This window comes from Chelonoidis abingdonii, chromosome 11 (genome assembly GCF_003597395.2).
Source record: "Chelonoidis abingdonii isolate Lonesome George chromosome 11, CheloAbing_2.0, whole genome shotgun sequence".
In the NCBI taxonomy this organism is placed as follows: domain Eukaryota; kingdom Metazoa; phylum Chordata; order Testudines; family Testudinidae; genus Chelonoidis; species Chelonoidis abingdonii.
This window is the reverse complement of record NC_133779.1, coordinates 35,124,973-35,144,778: the sequence shown is the minus strand read 5'-3', so window position 1 is coordinate 35,144,778 and position 19,806 is coordinate 35,124,973. Positions and strand designations below refer to the sequence as shown.

Genomic DNA, 19,806 nt, shown 5'->3' with positions numbered 1-19,806 from the left:
GCTCCTGGGAAGGTGGGCGGGGGATGGAGGCCCGCTGGGGTGGAGATGGGGGTAGTGGGGAGGGTGGAGATGGGGGTGTGCATGGAAGCCTGGGGGAGATGGGGTGGGTGGGGGGTGCATGGAACCCCTGGAGTGGAGATGGGGGTGTGCATGGAGCCTGGAGGGGAGATGGGGTGTGGTGGGGCATGGAGCTCCTGGGCGGTGGAGATGGGGGGGGGTGCATGGAGCCCCTGGGGGGGTGAGGGGGTGCATGGAGCCCCCCACTTTGCAAACACTGGATCGAATCAGCTGCAGGTCCCTAGCTCCCATTTGCCCTGCTCTCACCACCAACTCACCGTCCCCTCCCAGAGCTGGGAATAGAACCCAGGAGTCCTGACTCCCACTCCCCCCGCTGTAACCATTAGACCCCCACTCCCCTCCCTTATTCATTTAGAATCAACTCATTTGTCCAGAAGTTACTATTTCCGGGGTCCTGGGTTCTGTTCCCAGCCCTGTCCCTGACTCTGGCTTCCTCACTCTGTGCCTCAGTTTCCCGCCTTTGTACACCAGGGCGGGGAGGAATATTAACCCCGCCACACACACGCACAGCGCGCTGTGAGGTTAAGTTAACCTCTGAAGGTGAAAGGGGCTGTAGTTATCTGTAACCTCAGTTATGCATAAGCCAGGGGCGGCCCCATCAGCAGCTCACCCTGTGCTGGGGGGCTGCGGTGGCAAGGCTGCTGACAGCGTGATACCGTCATTCTGCCACCAGAGGGCGCTTGCTCTTTGTGTCTGGGGCATTGTAACCCAGCAGGGCAGAAGACATGAAATAAATATTTCTCTAGCAACAAACAGGATCCAGAGGCGCTGTCTTCCTGTCAGGTGCATGCAGGGCTAAAGGGGGCAAAATCCAACTCCAGCCACAGATAATACCGACTAGTCACTCTCCAGCAGCCAGCCACCCAAGACTGGGCCTTAAAGGGCCAGCGCCACCTTGAAATGGCCTCAGTTTCATAACAGGAGTCTGCAGCTGATGGTTTTTTGTGGTTTTAATTTTTTCCCTCTCTCCTGTGTCTGTGTGAAAGACCCACATGGACAACAGGGCAGGCAGCGACACAGGCTGCAGGCAGCGTCCTGTCAAAAGCACAAAGCTAGAGGAAAACAGACAAGAAAACATGTTTCTCCTTTAATCTCTTTCAGGCCGTGCCATCTTTGGCGGTTGCTAGTCACACCAGGAGGTAACAAAGGCACAAGGTTGATTTTTAAGTGGACATTGCCCCCTCTGTAGTTCTAATCTTCTAATCTCTGAAATGACTAATCTAATTGGCACGAACCAGCATCAGTTCCAAGAAGCTCTGATCAGAAGTCCAGGACAATTATGCAGCCAATCAATTTTTGACCCCATTGGTGCATGAAACGTGGGGCAAGTGACACAGCCAATTAAAGCAGGAGACTCAAGAATTAACTGATCTTGGATTAGATCCAGATCTTATTGCAAACGCTTTGGGGCAGAGACTTACCTGTTTGTACAAAACTAGCACAGTGGGAACATGAAGCAGGCTGAACCCCATGGCTACTACAAGCAGGATAAATCGATAACACTCCCATTGGCTTCAGCCTTCATCTTTTGGTTCCTTAAGTCCAGAACCCTTTAAACCATTTTCTTGCTAAGGTTTGTTTTCCTTAAGGGGTTGGGAGGAATTCCAGGGGCTGATATATGGAGTTAAGGCCGGAAAGGTTTGATTGTAAGCACTAATAGTCCATTATCCTCTTTTTCTTTCTGCAGCCAAAAGCCACTGGAAACAAACTTGCAAGACGCAAAGTTAGACTCCTATGGGATCTGATCCTACAACTGGATTTGGCTAGGCTGTGTACAAATTTCAGATGTCAAAGGCCCCGTTTTGTTGCCAGTTTTGACTCTGTTAGTCATTTGAGAAACTAATTGGAAATGCAATGATTGTATTTTATTCTGTTTCTGATTCTCCCCTTCTACGGTCCTTATGGCCCCAATCTGACCTTTTTTCCGTGAAAATAATGACTAGAGTCTGAGGCTTTTAAAAACAGAAACGATCGTGTTGAGTGACTAAGTTGAAATTGGAATTCATAAGATATACCAAGAGTTGGAAATGAAAGTGAATATGTGTAAGAGTTAATTAAAAATGAAACAATAGAATCCTTCCTGGCCTATTTATGATCATTATGAGGGCTGCCGGGGGGGGGGGGGGCAGGGAGGAGCAAGTGCGACAATTTGCCCCAGGCCCCGCAGGGGCCCCCACGAGAATATAGTATTCTATAGTATTGCAACTTTTTTTAATGGAAGACGCCTCCAAAATTGTTTTGCCCCAGGCCCCCTGAATCCTCTGGACAGCCCTGATCATTATTATGAACTGGGGTTTTCCTGGTGTTTATTGGAGAACGTGGTGTTCGGTCATCACTCGGTGCTTGCAAGAGATCGCTTTCCGGGTGTCTGTCCCAGGGTCTGTGCATAACAAGAGCGGCGCAATGCCCCGCCCAGCCTCTCCTTCTGGGAAGCTCAGCCCTTCACGGCATAGCCCCCAGTAGCACAGCCTGGATCTGAATTTTGACCTTCTCGTGGTTGGGGATTCAACAATTCCTGTTTTCAGCTCTGCCAAGTTCCTCATTCTGCTGCCAGGTTCAGAAGAGTTTAGCCCATGTGTTTCTGGGGATTTCCTTTAGTTGCTTAGTTATTTCTGCAGGCTTCCGGCCTGTGCTGTTAACTCTGTGGGAGCAGGCCCCTGGGCTTGGCTTATGCTGAGATTCCCCCCTAAAATCTCTCCCCGTTGCACCAGTTGGGCTCTGGTGGGGACAGGCCAGTGCTCTGCTCTGAGCAGGATTAGACTGGGGGTGTGGAGGAGCAGGCAGCTTCTGTGCAAGAGGCAGAGACAGCAGAGGGGGACATGCAGGCTGTGGGATGGGACTAGGGAGATCAGAAGTGTCAGGAGTCCACGGAGCATCCTCAGATACCCGCACTTTCACATCCCCAACTGCAGGCCAGGTAGCAGGGGCTGGTGCTGGGGGGGCAGTAGCGAGGTCATCACCATATACTCCTAGTGCCCCCCCTCACTGGCCCCTGCCATTACGTTCCACTGCTGCCCTCCAGACAGGGGCATGCCAAAATTCAGTGGGGGCGCACCTGCATGGAGCAGTTACCCCACCTCTCTACCCCTACAGGGCAAGAAAGGGGGTGGCAGCAAAGGGACTGTGTGTTGTAGCTTCCTACTCAGATTTGAACCTTAGCGTTTATAAACTGAGAAGCTAGCATGAACCCTCTAAGCTTAATTACCAGCTTAGATCTGATATAGCTTTCACCAGCCAGGAATTTCCGGGGCCTGACTCCCTCTCTGGTCTCCCAAAACCTTCTCTGGGGGACACCAAGACTCAGAGGCCCTGAGTCTCACACCAAAGGGAAAACAAGCTCCTCCCCTTGTCTCCTCTTTATCTCATCCCCAGCTCCCCCTCCCTGGGTTATCCTGGGCGATACTGTACTTAAACTCCTTGAATGCAAAACAGAGAGGGCAATTTACCTTCCCCCTCCTCCGGTCTTCCCCTGAGCTATGCAGATTCAAACCTAGTCAAGCTAACACAAAAGAGATTTCCCCCTCCCTTCTTCCTTAGCCTTAACCAGAGAAAAACTCAAACAGGTTTTTAAAAAGAAAGCTTTATATAAAAAAGAAAGAAAAAAGACATAAAAATATTCTCTGTATCAAGTTGACAATAATACAGGGGTCAATTACTTAAAAGAAAAAAAATATGAGTAAACAGCCTTATTCAAAAAGATATCCAATTTAAAACATTCCAACAAACTACACACATGTAAATACAAAAAAAAAAAACAAGAACAGCCTATTGTTTTTCTACCTTTGTACTCACAACTTTGAAACTGAAGATTAGAAGCTTGAAGATAGAAAGAAAGAAAAATCCCCTCTCATAGCTGAGAGCCAGACAAAAAGACCCAGACCCAAACATTCCCTCCCTGAGCTTTGAAAAATCCCATTTCCTGATTGGTCCTCTGGTCAGGTGTTTGGTTCCCTTTGTTAACCCTTTACCCAGCAGGGCAGGGTCACCATGGGGCAACCCTCACAAAGCCAGGATGGGAGAGATTCCCCATGGTGCCCGTCACCACACAGTGCCAAAGCTGCTTTGCTTCCTTTCTCTTTTAAGCTGCTGTGGAAGGGTGGGGAGTGCGGGGGGGTTGTGGGGCTCCTACCTTCTCCCACCCTTTTGTGTGCAAGCAGCGTGGTTGTTGTAATGGGGCTGCGTGAGTCCAAGACGGGAATCTCACGGCACCGAGCGCTGAGCAGGGCAGTACCTGAGTGATGCCATCACATCAGCCTCGGGCTACTATGCGTACGTACCTGGGAAGCTCTCAGGACCCCTCCGGCTGCACTTTCTAGCTGGGAGAAAGCGTCCTACTCTCTCCGCCCGTCCCATCAGCCTCCTGATTGTTGGGGTCAGCTCCTCTCCTCCTCCCCTAGCACTATAGCTTTGTGGGGGGGGGACTATACTGCTGCTGTCTCCCTCCCCCTTTATTTGTGGGGTGGGGTCCTCTCCCACGAATGGGAGACCTTCCCATGACTGCTGCTCCCTTGTTCAGAATAGCAGCTGTGACACTGACTGGGACAGGAACCAGGCCGTGTGGACAAACTGCAACCTCCAGGCCCAGGCAGTAGCTGGGCACAGGAACAGGAACCGTACCAGCCAAGCACAGCGTGACCACCTGCCGAAACGGGCCCTTGTTTCGCGTGGGAGAGGCAGCTGGGTTTAGCGGCGATTCGCCCTCCCTCCCAAACCGCAGGCAGATCCTAGAGCGTGTGGCTTCCGGCTCCATTCGGGTCGAAGCAGCATCCGCTGGTTCTAATGTACCCGGCCTGTGGTCAGAATTGTCTTGCTGTTCCCTTGTGCTCTGTCTGTGTCCACCGGTTGGTGCTGATCTCATACTGAACCTGGCAGCTCTTTGGGGCAGGGACTCTCTGTTCTGTTTGTGCCAGGGGAGGCGGGAGCCCTAGGCGGCCACAGTACAAATGATAACCCTGCTCATTCCAATGCCGGCTCCTGCATGAAAACCATGATCACCAGATCAAAGCAAATCACCTCCCTGGTGGCCAGTGACCTGACTCCAGCTCCCTGGGCTTTGCGTGCGGGGGCCATTGGTTCAGGGGGCTGAATTCCTGCGTGCCCGGAGGGTGCATAGAGCAGTGGGGAGCTGTGCTGGGCAGCTGGTTCAAGCAGACTGAAGGAGGGGAGTCTGGAGCTGTGTGGGGCTCTGGTTTCCAGGCCAGGGAAAAGTGGGGAAGCAGTGTGTGTGTGTGAGGGAGGCGTTCTACTTTCCCAGGCCAAGGGGAGGGGGAGCAGTGATGGGGCTCTGCTTTCCCAGGCTGGGGGGAGGCGGAGCAGTGTGTGGGGGCTCTGCTTTCCCAGGCCAGGGAGGGAGGAGTGAGGGGGGCTCTGTTTTCCCAGGATAAGGGGAGGGGGAGCAGTGGGTGGAGCTCTGGTTTTCCAGGCTGGGGGGAGGTGGTTGCTATTTCCAGGCCGGGGAGGCAGGAGCAGTGGGGGGCCTCTGCTTTCCCAGGCAAGGGAGGGAACAGTGGGGGGGGCTCTGCTTTCCCTGGCCAGAGGAGCAGCGAGGGGGGCTCGCTTTCCCAGCCAGGGAGGGGACAGTGTGAGGGGCCTCTGGCTTTCCCAGCGTCGAGGGGGTCGGAGGGGGAGCAGCGTGGGGGCTCTGCTTTCCCAGCCAGCGGGAGCAGCTGGGGGGGGGGGGCCTGCTTTCCAGGCAGGGGAGGAGTGAGGGGGGCTCTGCTTTCCCAGGGGGAGCTAGTGACCCATGTGTGTGGCTCTGCTTTCCCCAGGCCAGGGGGGAGGGGAGCGTGGGGGCGGCTCTGCTTCCCAGGGGGGAAGCAGTGTGTGTGTGGGCTCTGCTTTCCCAGCCATGGGGGAGTGGGAGCAGTGGGGGGGCTCTGCTTCCCAGGGGGAGCAGTGCTGTCTGTGGCCTGCTTTCCCAGGCCGGGGGGGAGCAGGAGCATGGGGGGGGGCTCTGCTTCTCAGGGGGACAGTGTGTCTGGGCGGGCGCTTGCTTTCCCAGGCCGGGGGGGAGCAGGAAGCAGTGGGGGGCTCTGCTTTCCCAGGGGACAGTGGGTCTGGGGCGGCTCTGCTCTTCCCAGGCTGGGGGGAGCAGGAGCAGTTGGGGGACCTCTGCGGTTCCCAGGGGGCCAGTGTGTGTGGGGCTTTGCCTTCCAGGACGGGCGTGGCGCAGGAGCAGTGGGGGGCTTCTCTTTCCCAGGGGGAGCAGTTGTGGTCTGTGGGGCGCTCTGCATTTCCCAGGCCAGGGGAGGGGAGCAGTGGGGGGCATTCTGCTTTTCCCAGGGGGGCAGTGTGTGTGGGTCTGCTTTCCCAGGGTGGGGGCGGAGCAGGAAGCAGTGGGGGGGCTCTGCCTTTCCAGGGGAGCAGTGCTGTGTTGGGCTCTGCTTTCCCAGTGGGGGGGAGCAGGAAGAGGGGGGGCGCTGCCTTCCAGGGGGGAGCAGTCCTCGTTGTCTGGGGCCTCTGCTTTCCAGGCCGGGGGGAGCGGAGGAGCGAGGGGGTGGCTCTGCTTTCCCAGGAGCTAGTTGTGTTTGGGGGGCTCTGCTTTCCCAGGCCGGGGCGGGAGCAGGAGCAGTCCCCCCCGTGGAGTCGCCCCGCGAGCCAGGCGTGGCCTGGCCGTGCCTCCCGGCCCGTTCACCTGCAGGAGGGAGCCGGGCGGGCCAATCAGGTGCGCGCATGGGAGGACCCCGCCCGGGCTGCAAAATCCCCACGACGCCTGGTTTATTCCTCCCCTGCGCTTCCTGCTCCGGGACTGCGGGCTCCGTGCGGGAGCCTCCCCTGCGCCCCTGCCCGGGGGCCAATGGCCCTACTGCCCCCGTCGCTGCGGGGCGCCAAGCCCAAGCCCAGCTCGCCCCCGCACTACTACGAGGGCTTCCTGGAGAAGAAGGGGCCCCAGGACAAGGTAGGGCCCCCCCCGGCTGGGACAGGGCAGCCTCCGAGTTGCCAAGGGCTGAGCTGTGACTTTGGAACCTCTGGTGCCATGTCTCCCCCGAGCCGGGGCCCTGGCACGGAGAGATCGGGGTGGGGAGCCGGCTTGGGGCGAAAGAAGCTAGAGCCCCCCCCAGAAGTGGTCCTGGTCCCGGTCCCAAAGCCCAGAGCCAGGCTCTCCAGGACTCTGCGTCAGACTCTGAACCCCAAGCCAGGGCTGAACTTTGTAGCCAGCTTGGATCTTCCAGGTGCCTGCCCCCGGCAAGCTCTGGGTGCTCAGGTGCCAAGGCCCCAGACCTCCTAGAAACGCTTGCCATTGCCGAATCGGGCTTGCCTAGGTGCGCTGTTGTTCTAGCATAAAGATAGCCCTTTAAATCCACTCCCTACCTTCATCTGAATTAACTTTCAAGTGTAGACGATACCAGGCAGAAGCCAAATGCAAACTTGCAAAGCCAGATGTTACCGGCTGCCCCTATTTTCCTAACAGGCTAAGGCACAACCTCAAGCTTTGGGGTCCTTCGAATCCGGAGTGGATTTTTCTGGCTTGAGCCTGTTTCTAAGGGCTTGTCTAGGCAAGAACGTTGCACTGCTTTAACCTAAGGTGTGGATTTAAAGAAGTGCACTGGGTAGTATGAACCCACTTATTTCAGTTTAGCTCAAGCCCGTTTCGAATCGACTTTCGCTAAACTGAAATCCGCTTGGTTTAACTGGAACTAGGGACATCCATGCAGGCTCTGGCCCTGGTTTAAATTCACCCGTTGAGTTCAACCAGTGCGACTGTCTCACCAAGATCGGCTCTTAGAAACAGCAGCCCCTGCGCGGTGCAGCTAGCCCCAGAGTTGGGGCAATGCAAGCGGCAATGGCTGGGAAATCCTGGAGTAGGTGCGCAGAAGGGAGCGCAGGGCGCAGTGGCGGTGGGTGGGGTGTTGGACAGGTGATACTCCCTCCAGTTCTGTGGAAATGCTTGTCTAGTCTGCCTTGTGAAGGCTCCCTGTGCTCTCCGGCGTCTGTTGCACTGCAAACCCTCCTCTTGCCAAACCTGAGCTCCCTGTGGCTTTCTACCACGTGGTTTGCCTGGGTCATTCTTTTTGATGGTTGTTGGATGAAGTACGAGCTTGAGCGTAGAGACGCTGATTGACATAACCAGGCCCTGGATTGGGCCCGAGGTGCTGGGTGCCAACCTGACAGCCCGAGAGGGGGCAATTCTCTTTCCGAACACCACAGACAATCCGCCGCTGAAACATACTTGGACATTTAAACGCATTTGCCTGGGCTGCATTCATTAACCTGGTTGCATTTATGGCCCCTGAACTTTCCTGCTGTCTGGATTGCTGAGGACAGCTGTTTCTGGCATGCAGATCAGATACCTGTCACATTCACGCCATAAACCTAATGGGACAGGGGCAGGCGCTCCTCCAGTCAGGCTGTGTGACACGCAGGCTGTTTGCCCTGGATGGGTCTTTCACTAGCTTGCTGGCATTGGATAAGGACATCTCAGCAGGCAATGTCATCCTCTTGGGATGGCTGAGACGATCTGGGGTCTCTTTAGAAGCCTGGAGAATTCTAGGCCCCCAGAATGTGGGACTGAGCTGTGAAGAGCGGCATTGTCCCGTTAGTATGGGGATGGGCATTGACCCTGTACGTGCCCTGTAGGAATAACCTTCAAACTATACATTGCACTTGCTCAACTCCTTTCCAGCCCTACATCTCAGGGTGGTTTACAGAGTTGGGTGAGGCGCATTAGCTACATATTAGAGATGGGGAAACTGAGGCACAGAGCAGAGAACCAACTTGGCCAAGGTCACCCAGTGAGTCAGTGGCAAAGCCAGGTTCAAAACCCCGATCTCCTGACTCCCAGGCCTGTCCTCTAACTGTTAAACCCGGGACTTCAATTCCCGTTGTGCACAAGTGGAAGTTGTGCACAGCCACACGTGAGTGTGACATCCCTGGTTCGTGTGACCGTGACATGGCTGCACTTGGGTGATGCTGACACCTGATGTACGCGTTGCCTTGACATGTACCCACCTGTGTGTGAGGCTGCTCTCCTGGTGAGCGTGAGCTGTCGGCACCCTTTTGTGGCGGCCCAAAGGGGCAGGATCTTGGCGTGTGCGTGCCCTCGGTGTGCCCGCTGCCATGGGTGAATCTGCCACTTTGGGGCCCAGCTGGCCCAGGGGCCAGTACAGAGCTGTTGGCAGGGGTGGGCAGCAGGGGAAGAGGCAGCAGAACCTTTATTTTGGGTCACAACACTCGGCTGTTGATGGCAAACAGCGAACAACAGAGCCTTTGATTCCTGAGCCCTCCCGACCAGCCCACGCGTGAAGGTGTCTGGGCTCTGCCCTCCCTCACGGGCTTTGGCAGCTGATTCCGACTTGGGGCAGGGGGCTGCCGTGTCAGGCCAGCATCAGCTCGCACCAAGAATCTCCCCAGTGGCAGCAACTGGCTCCCACCAGGCTGCCCCTGTTCCAGGGCTCCCACACAGCTGGAGAAAACACACCACAGTGCATCATTCAGGTGCTGAAGGAAGCCAAAGCAGCCTCCTCAGAGACCAATCCTCTGCCCGGGCGTGGGGATGAGGGCCTGGCTGGACCAGCTGCCCTGGCAGGGCAGGGTCCACCATGCAGAGATGAAACCAGCCTGCAGGGAGAGGGGGTGGGCACTGATTCGCCATCCCCCCCACCATAACATCCCGGGAACATCCCACTGCAGGTTCCTGGCCATGCCAGGTTCAGCACAGGGCTAGGGCATTGCTGGGGGGCAGGTATCTGCACAGTGCATGGTCAATAGGTCGTTATTGCTTCCCTCGCTGCCGAGGCCGAGTGCGTTTGTGCCACTCACCTGAGCGACCCTTCCCTTGGCTGGCCCCCTCCGGTCCCAGCCTCCAATGCCCCTTTGCTCTGTCCCTGCAGGGGTATAAGAAATACTGGACAGGCCTGCGGGGGCTCACGCTGTTTTTCTACCACGCCAGCCGAGATGTGCAGGTAGGCAGGAGCTGCCCCACGGATGAGCTGCTGTGTGGTGCTCCCCGGTCCGACCTGGGAAAGCCTCGGGGGTGAGAGGGGGTCTGTCTTCTCAAGGCCTGATCTTGGCAGGTGCCCAGCCACTGGGAGCTCAGCACTTCTGTGGGTCAGGCCCACCTGTCTCAACTCTCCTGGTGGGACATCCCTCCTGGGGAGGCTCGGCTTGCTGTGGGTCTCCCATGCTGTCCAGGTGGCAAGGGCCTCGATCCGTCTGACCTGGGAAAGAGTCCCCCTCCCCCTCCTCTGCCCATGGGGGCGGCCATTCCCTCGAGCCGCCGTTAAGGGCGAGGGGCTCGCTTAGCCTGCGCGGCCATGGGCCTGGTGGCTGGGGAGCCAATTGGTGCCCATGGCAGGGGTGGGTTTGGTGACGTGGGCACCAGCCCATTGAGACCCAGCCAACTCCTGTCAGCCATGCTTCTGAGCAGGGCTTGGTTTGAACCAGCAACCCAGAAGTGTTCGCACACACCCATCCCAGAGAAGAGCTGGGGGGCAGCTAGCCAGGCAGGGCTCCCTAGCAGGCACCTAGGGCCCTGCTTTGGGTTGCAAGAATGGGGCTGGCCAACCCTGCCACCCCACCAGCACTGATTTATGCTTTGCCTTCTGCAGTACGTGGAGAAGATCGACCTGGACACCTTCGTGTCCCTGACTGACGGCTGCCTCCGGAGTGGCCCCAGGGCCAGCGATGATGAGGTGGGGCTCAACCTGAAGCTGAGGGGGCAGGAAGTGAAGTTAAAGGTACGTTCGCCCTGCACGACCTGTGCCTCCCTCCTCCCCCACATGCTCTGGGTTTTACCCCAGTAACATGTGTTTCCCTTGCAGGCTGAGAGCCTGGAAGCTCGGGAGATGTGGAAGGGTTTCATCCTCACCATGGTGGAGGTAACTTGCCCGTCTGATGTTAGAATAAGAAGTCCGCCCCCTTGGCCTGCCCTCCTCTCGGCCCCCCTCTGCCCGACCCAGCCTTTGCACCCCCAGGTGCTCACCCCATCCCCGCACAACCCACCCCACACCCCCAGCCTACGCACACCATTGCTCACCCTGCGTACGCGCCCCCCCGCTCGTTCCTGTCCTCCCCGCCCCTCCCCACACTCAGCCCCTGCCCTCCCTAGATACACTCGCCAGTACCCGCCTCCCCCCAAACCTGCGCGCGCAGACACAGCCCTGCCCCCCTGCCCCCCGTCTCTCACCCCCAGCTATCCTGCGTGGCGAGAGCTCGTCCTTGAAGGACCCTAGAGCCCTTGTCCAGCCTTGAGTCCGTGTTTCTCAACAGCCCTGTCAGGGCAGGTCTCCCTCGGGTGCTCTGAGCCCACTCTGGGCTCTCCTCCCAGTGGTTTCCAGCCCCCTTGTCGTATGTCAGATTCAGCCCCTGGAGGCCCTTTGCAGAGAGCCTGCCCCCTGCTGGTCAGAGTCCAGGGCTCTGGCGCCGTGGCGGGACTGATAGGAGAAGGAAGGTGGGAGCAGCGCTGGCGCCTCCTGCTGGCTGATTCGTGGGCCGCACAGAGAGCCGGTGTGAGGCCCCCACTGGGCCAGGGATGGGAGCAGCGCTGGGGTCCCAAGAGAGAGGAGTTGGTGGAAGTCTGGTCTGTAGGCCGTGGTCACAGCACGTCACGGGGCAGACTCGTGTGTCGTCCTGTCCCTGCAGATGAAAGTCCCCTCCAGCCTGATGTTGCTGCCCGGCCACATCTACATGATGTCCGAAGCCCTCTCTAAAGAGCAGGAGCGACGGGCCGAGCTGAGCCAGCGCTGCACCATGAGCTCCCTTGACTACGAGTCAGTGGAGGAGCAGATGCCGGCGTGAGTGGGGCCTGGGCCGGAGGGAGAACCCAAGGTTGTCGTGGGCAGGTGCCGCGGGCGTGTCACTGGCATCCTCCATCCTGCCATGTCCTGCCAGGGCAGGCCGCCTGTCTGGCATTCCCCTCCCGTGTCAGGCCAGGCCACCAGGCCAGCCTGTCCGGTGTTCCTCCATCTTGCCCTGCAAGTGGCCCCTGGTGCTTCCCCTGCCCCAGCTCATGCCATCTGATGGCCTCGTTGTCCAGTTCTCTCCCGCCCTCTGTCCATGCTCTGGGGCAGCAGAGTCGTCTGGCCCCGTTACCTTAGCTGCCCCTGCTCGCGCCAGCCCACGGTGGGGAATTGAGCAGCAGGGGCCTTGGCTGGCTTGCAGCTCACCGTCTCCCCTGTCCTGATGGTCTCAGAGCTGCAATAAACCAGAGGCTCTGGGCCATGGGCCAGCGACTCTGGGGGGTTGAGAGTCCCAGGTCACACAGGGAGGGTTAGGACAGGACCCAGTTAGTGCACCATTCTCCTGTGTTTCACAGCTGCTATTTCAAGGTCTCCAGGACAGAGGCCCAGGTCCTGCTGGAGAGGAACCCGGACTGTGGCAACATGTTGCTGCGCCCGGGGGGCGACGGGAAGAGCATCTCGGTGACCACGCGTCAGATGCTGAACGGGTGAGAAGGTGGGGGATGGTCGGGGGCTACCTGCTGGGGGGATGGTTGGGGGCTGGAAGGGGACAGGCCTGACTCTAGTGTTTGAGGGGGTGCACATGGGGCTGGGAGTGTGAATCCTGGCACTATTGTGTGTGTGAGAGAGAGAGGGGTGATCCCAGTGCACACGGGGGTGGGAGTGTGAATCCTGGCACTAGTGTTGAGGGGGTGACCCCAGTGCACACGGGGCTGGGAGTGTGAATCCTGGCACTAGTGTGGAGGGGGGAATCCCAGTGCACACGGGCTGTGATCACAAGCAGTGTGAAGGCTGGGTTGAGCAATCTCCCCATCTTTCTCTTGCAGCACCCCGCTTGTGAAGCACTACAGAGTGAGCCGCGTGGGACAGCAATACGTCGTCGACGTTGAGCAGCCGGTGAGTGGGCCGGTTCTGCATCTCCACCTTATGCAGAAACTGGGACCTGGGTCTGGGCCCCAGGGGGATCAAACGGCTCCCAGAAGCACAGCCACCAAGGAACATCTGGGTGATAGCAGGCGTAGAAGCCAGGCCTTGATCACCTATGCTACAGGAGAATCTCCATAAGCTCTACAGGGCCTAGGACACACACACACACACAGCTAAGCAGTTCCAGGCAGCAGTTCCCAGCTCTGCTCCCCCATTCATCCCTATGTCATGAACCAACGATGTGGCAAATGGCTCATCAAGATCCCCCAAAAGCCACAGGTGTAGAAATATGAATAATCTCAACCGTTACGCCAGCTAGGATAACAGTACCAGGGGCTGGTAACCCTCATGCTGCAGGGCACACACTGGCTGCCAGCTGGGGGTCAGGCAGGATATTTCCCCATGGGGATATTGCACAGGTAAGTGCATTATGGCGGGCTTGCGCTTGTCACGGGGAGAGGTGGCGTTCCGGCTTGGATGCACTGATCCGCTCCATCGGCCCAACAGGCTAGGATGTCTCTGAGGCAGGGGGTGACTGTCTGCAGCTCACGGACTTTTCTGGGGCCATTGCCTCCTCCCAGCAGTGACTGGGGGTGTCAGCTAGGAACGGAGAGCCCTGCAGGCCAGGAGCAGGAGCCCCGAGGGGGTTGTGCAAAGGCTGGTCAGTCCCTCAGTGGCAGGGGCCTGAGGGTGGCCAAGAACTGCTGCTGATAGGATCTCCCCCCGCCCCCCCCCAGCACCACTGCTCCTCGCTGTCCGAGGTGGTACAGTACTTCGTCTCCAACACCAAGAAGACTCTGGTGCCCTTGATCCTGGACGAGGACTACTCGGAGAAGTTAGGTGGGTTTCCCCCGCCTCAAGGGCTCCGGGTGCGAATTCTGGGCACGGGGGCTGGGTTTGCATGGGTGGGTGAGCCGGGTGGCAGTGCAAGGGGCACCGATACGGGGATGTGGCAGATACCTCAAGGGGAGGGACACCTGAGTGTGGGGTGGGGGAAGGGTGCACATGGGGGAGGATGCATGTACATTGGACGGCTCAGTGTGGGTGGGCAATGAGGGCTGGCAGGGTGGGCCCAGGGGGGCACGCGCATTTGGCAGTGTGTCTGGGAGAGGGTGCCCGGATGCGGGGGTGGGGGACAGCGGGGAGGATATGACTGCTGGGTGGGGTGAAGTGCTGATGCCTGGAGGGTGTGTGGAAGTGGTTCGGTCCCTGGGCCAGGCTGTGTGTAGGGGACCTTGGCCCAGTCTCCTCAGCTGCTTGTTTCCAAGCCCGGTCAGCCCTCCCTATCCAGGCCCCTTCCTTCCCAGAGCTGCCCCCCGCCCCCCCAACACTGGGTCTCCCTCCCAGAGCTGGGATTCCCCCCTGCCCCCAGCCACCTCTCCTTCTGCCCCCTGCCCTTATGGGGTTGCCCAGCGTCCCATGCCAGCCTCATGTTCCCCCATGGCCAGTCCCCCCGTCCTCCCCAGCTCTCAGACCCATTTGTTTCTGGCGTGTTTTGCAGAGTTTGTGGAGACCGATAAGGAGAATGGCGAGAGCGTCTGGAAAGCGTCCCTGCCCCCCTGCCCAAAGCCCTCCAGAGGTGAATGTGCCCAGCCTGCTCCAGGTGCCTGCTCCTGGCTGCAGCTCAGGGGACCTGGCTTGTTCCTCCAGGGCTCGGGGCTGTTGAGTTGTGAAGAATCTGCATGCAAGGCCCCACAGACCTCCCACAGCCTGACCCCAACGCAGCTCTGAAGAGCTGGCACAGGGCAGCTGTGAGCTTCCCCTCACAGCAGTGCCCCACCCCTGCCAGCTGGGACCCCAGCAATGCGAGCTTCCCCCCACAGCAGTGCCCTGATGTCTGTTGGCACCATTTGGATGTTGCATTTAACATGTTCGCTGTGCCCATCCCACACTATCGCATCCCCCACAATACCCCCCTGCTCCGACCTGGCCTGGGCAGCTCACCCAGAGCTCTGTACTTTAGGATCTGTATTTCCGCACTGTGTACCAGTGCCCCTTGCCTAACCTTGTGCCCGTCTGGTTCTTCTGCTGGTGCCAAAGTGGATGCAACGATTCCGCCCAGCTTCAGAAACAGTGCCCTGGTGAAGCCCCCTGCCCCTACCCCTGTGTTTGAGATGAGGAAGGAGGATGAAGACCAAGCCTACATGAATGACGAAGGTGAGCTGGAGTCTGCCCTGCCTCGGGCCCCCCAAATCTGGGGAGATTGGGTCCTATCCTTGTGCTGGCACAGCTGGGTAAAATGGTGCTCCCCCTGCTGGCGGGTGAATAAAATAACACTGGCCTCATTGCTGAGCCTGCCAGGGCCACCACGCTGGTGCAGTTACTCAGAGGAATCTCTGGTGCCGCATGGAAGGGCACGATCCCTCCCGAGGAGGGAGAGGCTGGCACCAGGGAGTGGGAATGGGACCTTGTACTGGAGAAAAGTCACAGACTGGCTTTTCCCCCGGAGATCCCAGCTCAGGCGCCCCCTTCCTTCCCCTTCTCTCATTCGATTGTGTTTTCCAGACGTGGCAGCGATCACGGGAACAAAGGCAAAGTCAGCCAGCTGTGAGTAAACAGGCGATTGTGCAAGACCTTTTAAAATGGAGATACTGTGTCACCACAAGAGGCTACATTGCTACAGAGGATGTACCCGGGGTCTTGTCCCCCGCCCTGCCCCCCACACCTGGGCTTTGCACTCCCCTTTTCCCCACGGCTGCCCTAGGGGCAGGGAAATGCTCCTGCCACCTGCAGAATCTGCTGCCCCAGACCAGCCATACAACTGGGAGATGCAGCACCCCTGGGAGCCCAGAGGAGGGTGAATGGAGCTAGCCGCACTGGTGGATGCTGGGGGCTGTCAAGTCCACTGCTCCGCCTGGAGCCCCGAGTGCTCTCCCAGAGGTCAGGGACAGAAAAGGCTGTTGGACCCTCCAGTCCATTTCCCATGGCTCCCAAGGTGGGATGGGTCTTGTCTAGTGCTTCCAACACCTCCCTTGGGAGACTGGTCCCCGGACAGCTAGTGTAGGAGAAGGAGCTGCTCTCTGACAGTGATTGGCGAAGGGGGGGAATCCCAGGGAAAAGAGAGGAGGCAAATCTGCGTGACATGAGGGGAGAGGTGAAAGGACCAGCAGGGGCAGCCTGGCAAGACCAGGACGTGGGTGGGTTGGCCTAGCGGGTAGGACCAGAAGTCAGGCCTAGTGGTTGGAGCATAAGCAGGGCCGGGTGGTTGGTGCAGGAGTCAGCCAGGCTAGGGAGCAGAGCCGGAGTTGGAAATCCTGAGTCAGGCCTCAGGGCGGAGCCGGGGGAAAGCCAGGAATCCGAGTCAGAGCCGGAAGCAGAGAACGAGAGAGGGGTTGGTGGTAGTGACAGGCTGGGTGCTGCTGGCTGGCACAAGCCGCTTCCTGGAATTTCCTCCATGCGGAACTAGTGTGCCTGGGCCCATCAGCGGTTTTGGTGGGGGCTGCTAGTTGGGTCTTCCCTGGGCAGGGGGCTCAGTACCCCGGGGTTCAGAGTGTGGATGCAGCTCAGGGTGGGTAGCATCTGAGCCGGGTTCTTGTCCTCTGGATCCCTCCCCAGCCTCCTGCTGGGGTAGGGCGACACATGGCAGCCTGGCTGGGGACTGGACAGGAGCCGCGATACTACGTGGCCAAGGACTGCTGGAAACTGCATCCTAGCTGCCCAGGCCCAGAGCCTCAAAGGTCTTTAGGTGCCCAACTCCTGCTGAAATCGGTTGCTGGACTGGGAGTTGGGAGGATGTCACAGTGGGAGGGCACAGAGAGGGAGGGTGGATGAGTTGGGATGGGCAGATGAGGGCGAGGAGCTGGGTGGGTGGCCCCCATCCTGCCAAGGATGCTGACCCCATAGCCCCGCTTTCAGGGGTCGTCTTGGGCTGCTCAGTTTTACTCTGGCTCCAAACACTCCCAGTGCTCAGAAGTGACTTGGATTGGGGTGTTCCTTGGCCTCTCTCTCCGGGGCAGATGCGGGTTCCCCCTCCAGCTGCAGGGACAAGCTCTGGGGGGTTAGGGTGGGGGGATGTGCTGGGAGGATCCAGCGGATTGAGCGTCTTCCGTTTTGCTTTCAGCCCCAGCGGGCGCCGTGAAGGTGATGTGGGGAGGGAGCGGCCAGACCAATTCGCTGCCTATACCAACCGGCAAGCCAGGTACAGCCATTGCCAGCTGATTCGGTGCCCGCCCCTGTCCCCCCAGGGCTCTCTGCTCTCCATCCCCCACCCTCAGTGCTCTAACCGCCCCCCTTTCCTGTCTCGTTTGCCAGAGCTCGTGCCTGAGCCCTTAGCTGGCCGCTAAGGACGCCCCTGCTGGGGCAGCGAGAGATGCAGGTTCCAACAGGATAAGCCTAGTTTGTCCCCCACTCGCTTGGGGCCTGACCTGGCTCTGCTCAGGCCCTGGGAGCCACTCGACTTGCCCCCTCCCGCATCCCCACTGGCCCACGCAGGAGCAGAGACTGCCCCACGGGGCTGCCTCTGGAGCTGGCCGTTACACCTTGGGGATCTGGCAACCCCAAGGCAAAGCTCATTCTGCCACCATCTCCCTCTGCCTCGCTTGGCCAGGCCAGTGGGGAGCAGGGTGGGCGCACAGTAGAGAGCTCCGGTGGGGGTGGGGGGATGTGCCCCAGCCAGAGTGGAGATAAAGGGGGAGCTGTCCCGAGTCCCTAGGGTGCTTTCACTTCACCCTCTTGGGTTGGGACCCCAGCGTCCAGAAACCCCGTACAGCTGTCTGAACTGAGACCTGACCTCCAGCAGTGTGGGTAATAACCCCGAGTGCTTCTCTGGCACTTCCTATCTGTATATCCCCACAAACACAGACCCTCAGTATCACCAGCCACATGGTACAGAGGGGGGAAACGGAGGCACAGAAAAGGGAAGTGACTTGCCCAGGGCACCAGGCTCCCTCCCATCCCCCACAGTGCACTGCAGGATTCCCCAAGGGCTACCCATGCAAGCAGATCCCAGGCTGCGGGAGTCATGGAAAGGATCTCCGGCCTGGGAGGTGGAGCAGGATGGGGCCGGAGGCGAGGATGGGGGCTCCCATGCTCTGATGACCAGCTCTGCACTCTCTATTCCCAGCCACTAAAGGCCAGTTAACCAGGAGTCCCAACAGCCCCAGCAGCACCCTCAAACATGGTAGCAGCTCCTCCCACCAGGCCACCTCATGGGTCGGAGACTTCTCCCCAGGTAAGGGGGCCCCCTGGCACGAGATGTGGCCCACTGCCCTTGACTTTCAGTTGAGTGTAGCATTGCTGGTTACTGTGTGGCCGGAGCAGGGGTCGGAGCCAGGAGTCCTGGGTTGTGGTCCCACCTTTGGGAGGTGGTGGTGTCTCGTGGCTAGAGCTGATGACAGCAAGTCAGGACCCCTGGGTTTTAGTCCCAGCTCCAGAGGGGTCCTGTACCCACCTTCTCTCTCCCCATAGACATCTCTGAGGAGCTGGCGCAGAAGCTACAGAAGCGAAGAGCCAACCTTGAGAACTGAGCCGAGGGCCTGGCGGGTGAGGAGGCGTCTGCTGGGGACACAGGGTTCCAATCCTCTCGGGGAGCAAAACCTTGGCCCCCAACCTCTCCTGGCTCTTGTGCAGCGTTGATCACGTACCCAAGGCCCAGCCCTGCTTCTCTGGCCCTTTCCCAGCACCATGAAACACGGGTTTATAGGGCTCCCAGCACCCTCTGCCCAACTGCAGCCCCCCCGAGATAGCCTTAGCTCTGGGTCCTTCGCAGTGATTTTTCTAGGGGCAAGGCTGCCACCTCGCATGGGCCCTGGCTGTCCCCCTTCCATGGCTCAAAGTGGCTGCCCCTTAGCCTGGTAGGGGGTGGTCTGTGGGTGCCACGTGCCTAGAGAAGCAGCAAGGGCCAAAGGGAGGGAAAGATGCCCCATGGGCCCTCTCGCCACCAGAGAGGAAGCTAATCCAGACCCCGGCAGGCTGTGACTGGCCCTGCTGCAGAGCAAGGGGGTCTCTGCGGGTAACGCCCGAGCACCTTTAATAGCCATGTGATTCCCGCAGTCCCAGGAGGGCTGTGGGCGAGGGGCTAATCCCGCCCCCAGATCAAGGAGGAAGCGCCAGGGGCTGGGTGCTGCGCTCGGCCTCATTTGCCTAGGTCAGGCCCTTTGCATGCTGCGGCTCAGAGTTAAAAGACTTGGGCGGCGGGGGAGACGGGCGACGCCTTCCTATGCCTAGTTTGCTTAGGGGTGTTTCACAGTGCAGTAAACCAAAGGCAGAGCTGGGGGGCAGGAGTGGCACACCTGTGGCTGGCATGCCAGGGGGCCTGGAAGCTAGAATTATGGGGCAGTGGCAGGGCTGACCAGGGAGCATAGGGTGACCCCCCTAACCATCTTGGTTAATCGCCATTGATGGACCTATCCTCCATGAACGGATCTAATTCCTTTTTGAACCCAGTTATACTTTGGGCCCTCACAACATCCCCTGGCGATGAGTTCCCCAGGTTGACTGTGCGCTGGATGAAGAAATACTTCCTTTTGTTTTCTTTAAACCAGCTGCCTGTTCATTTCATTGGGTGAATCCTGGTTCTTGTTATGTAAAGGGGTAAATAACCCTTCCTTCTATCATATCCCTCCTTAGTCATCCCTTTTCCAAGCTGAAAAGTCCATCGCTTCCACCTCTTTTCCTATGGAAGCTGTTCCAGCCCGCTAATCATTTTTGTTGCCCTTCTCTATATCTTTTCCAATTCCAATATCTTTTTTGAAATGGGGCAACCCGAATTGCAGGCAGCATTCAAGGTATGTCTGTATCATGGATTTATAGGGTGGCATTGTGATATTTTGTCTTCTCTCTTTCCTAATGGTTCCTAACACTGTTTAGCATTTTCGACTGCTGCTGCACATTGAACAGATGTTTTCAGGCAATGATTCACACTGGCTCCAAGATCTTTCTTAGGTTGTAACAGCTAATTTAGATC

The 19,806-nt window shown here is 58.5% G+C and overlaps 1 protein-coding gene across 1 annotated transcript; it reads left to right on the top strand.

Moving 5' to 3' along the window:
* Positions 1-6,870: 6,870 nt before the first annotated feature.
* STAP2 (signal transducing adaptor family member 2) lies at positions 6,871-19,180 on the top strand. The gene is made up of 14 exons (XM_032762301.2): positions 6,871-6,976; positions 9,909-9,980; positions 10,626-10,754; positions 10,839-10,895; positions 11,659-11,810; positions 12,332-12,463; positions 12,803-12,872; positions 13,640-13,742; positions 14,404-14,481; positions 14,943-15,059; positions 15,408-15,449; positions 16,963-17,040; positions 17,965-18,072; positions 18,309-19,180. The coding sequence occupies exons 1-14, from the start codon at positions 6,875-6,877 to the stop codon at positions 18,365-18,367; spliced, it is 1,299 nt and encodes a 432-aa protein (XP_032618192.1). The 5' UTR covers positions 6,871-6,874; the 3' UTR covers positions 18,368-19,180.
* Positions 19,181-19,806: the final 626 nt, after the last annotated feature.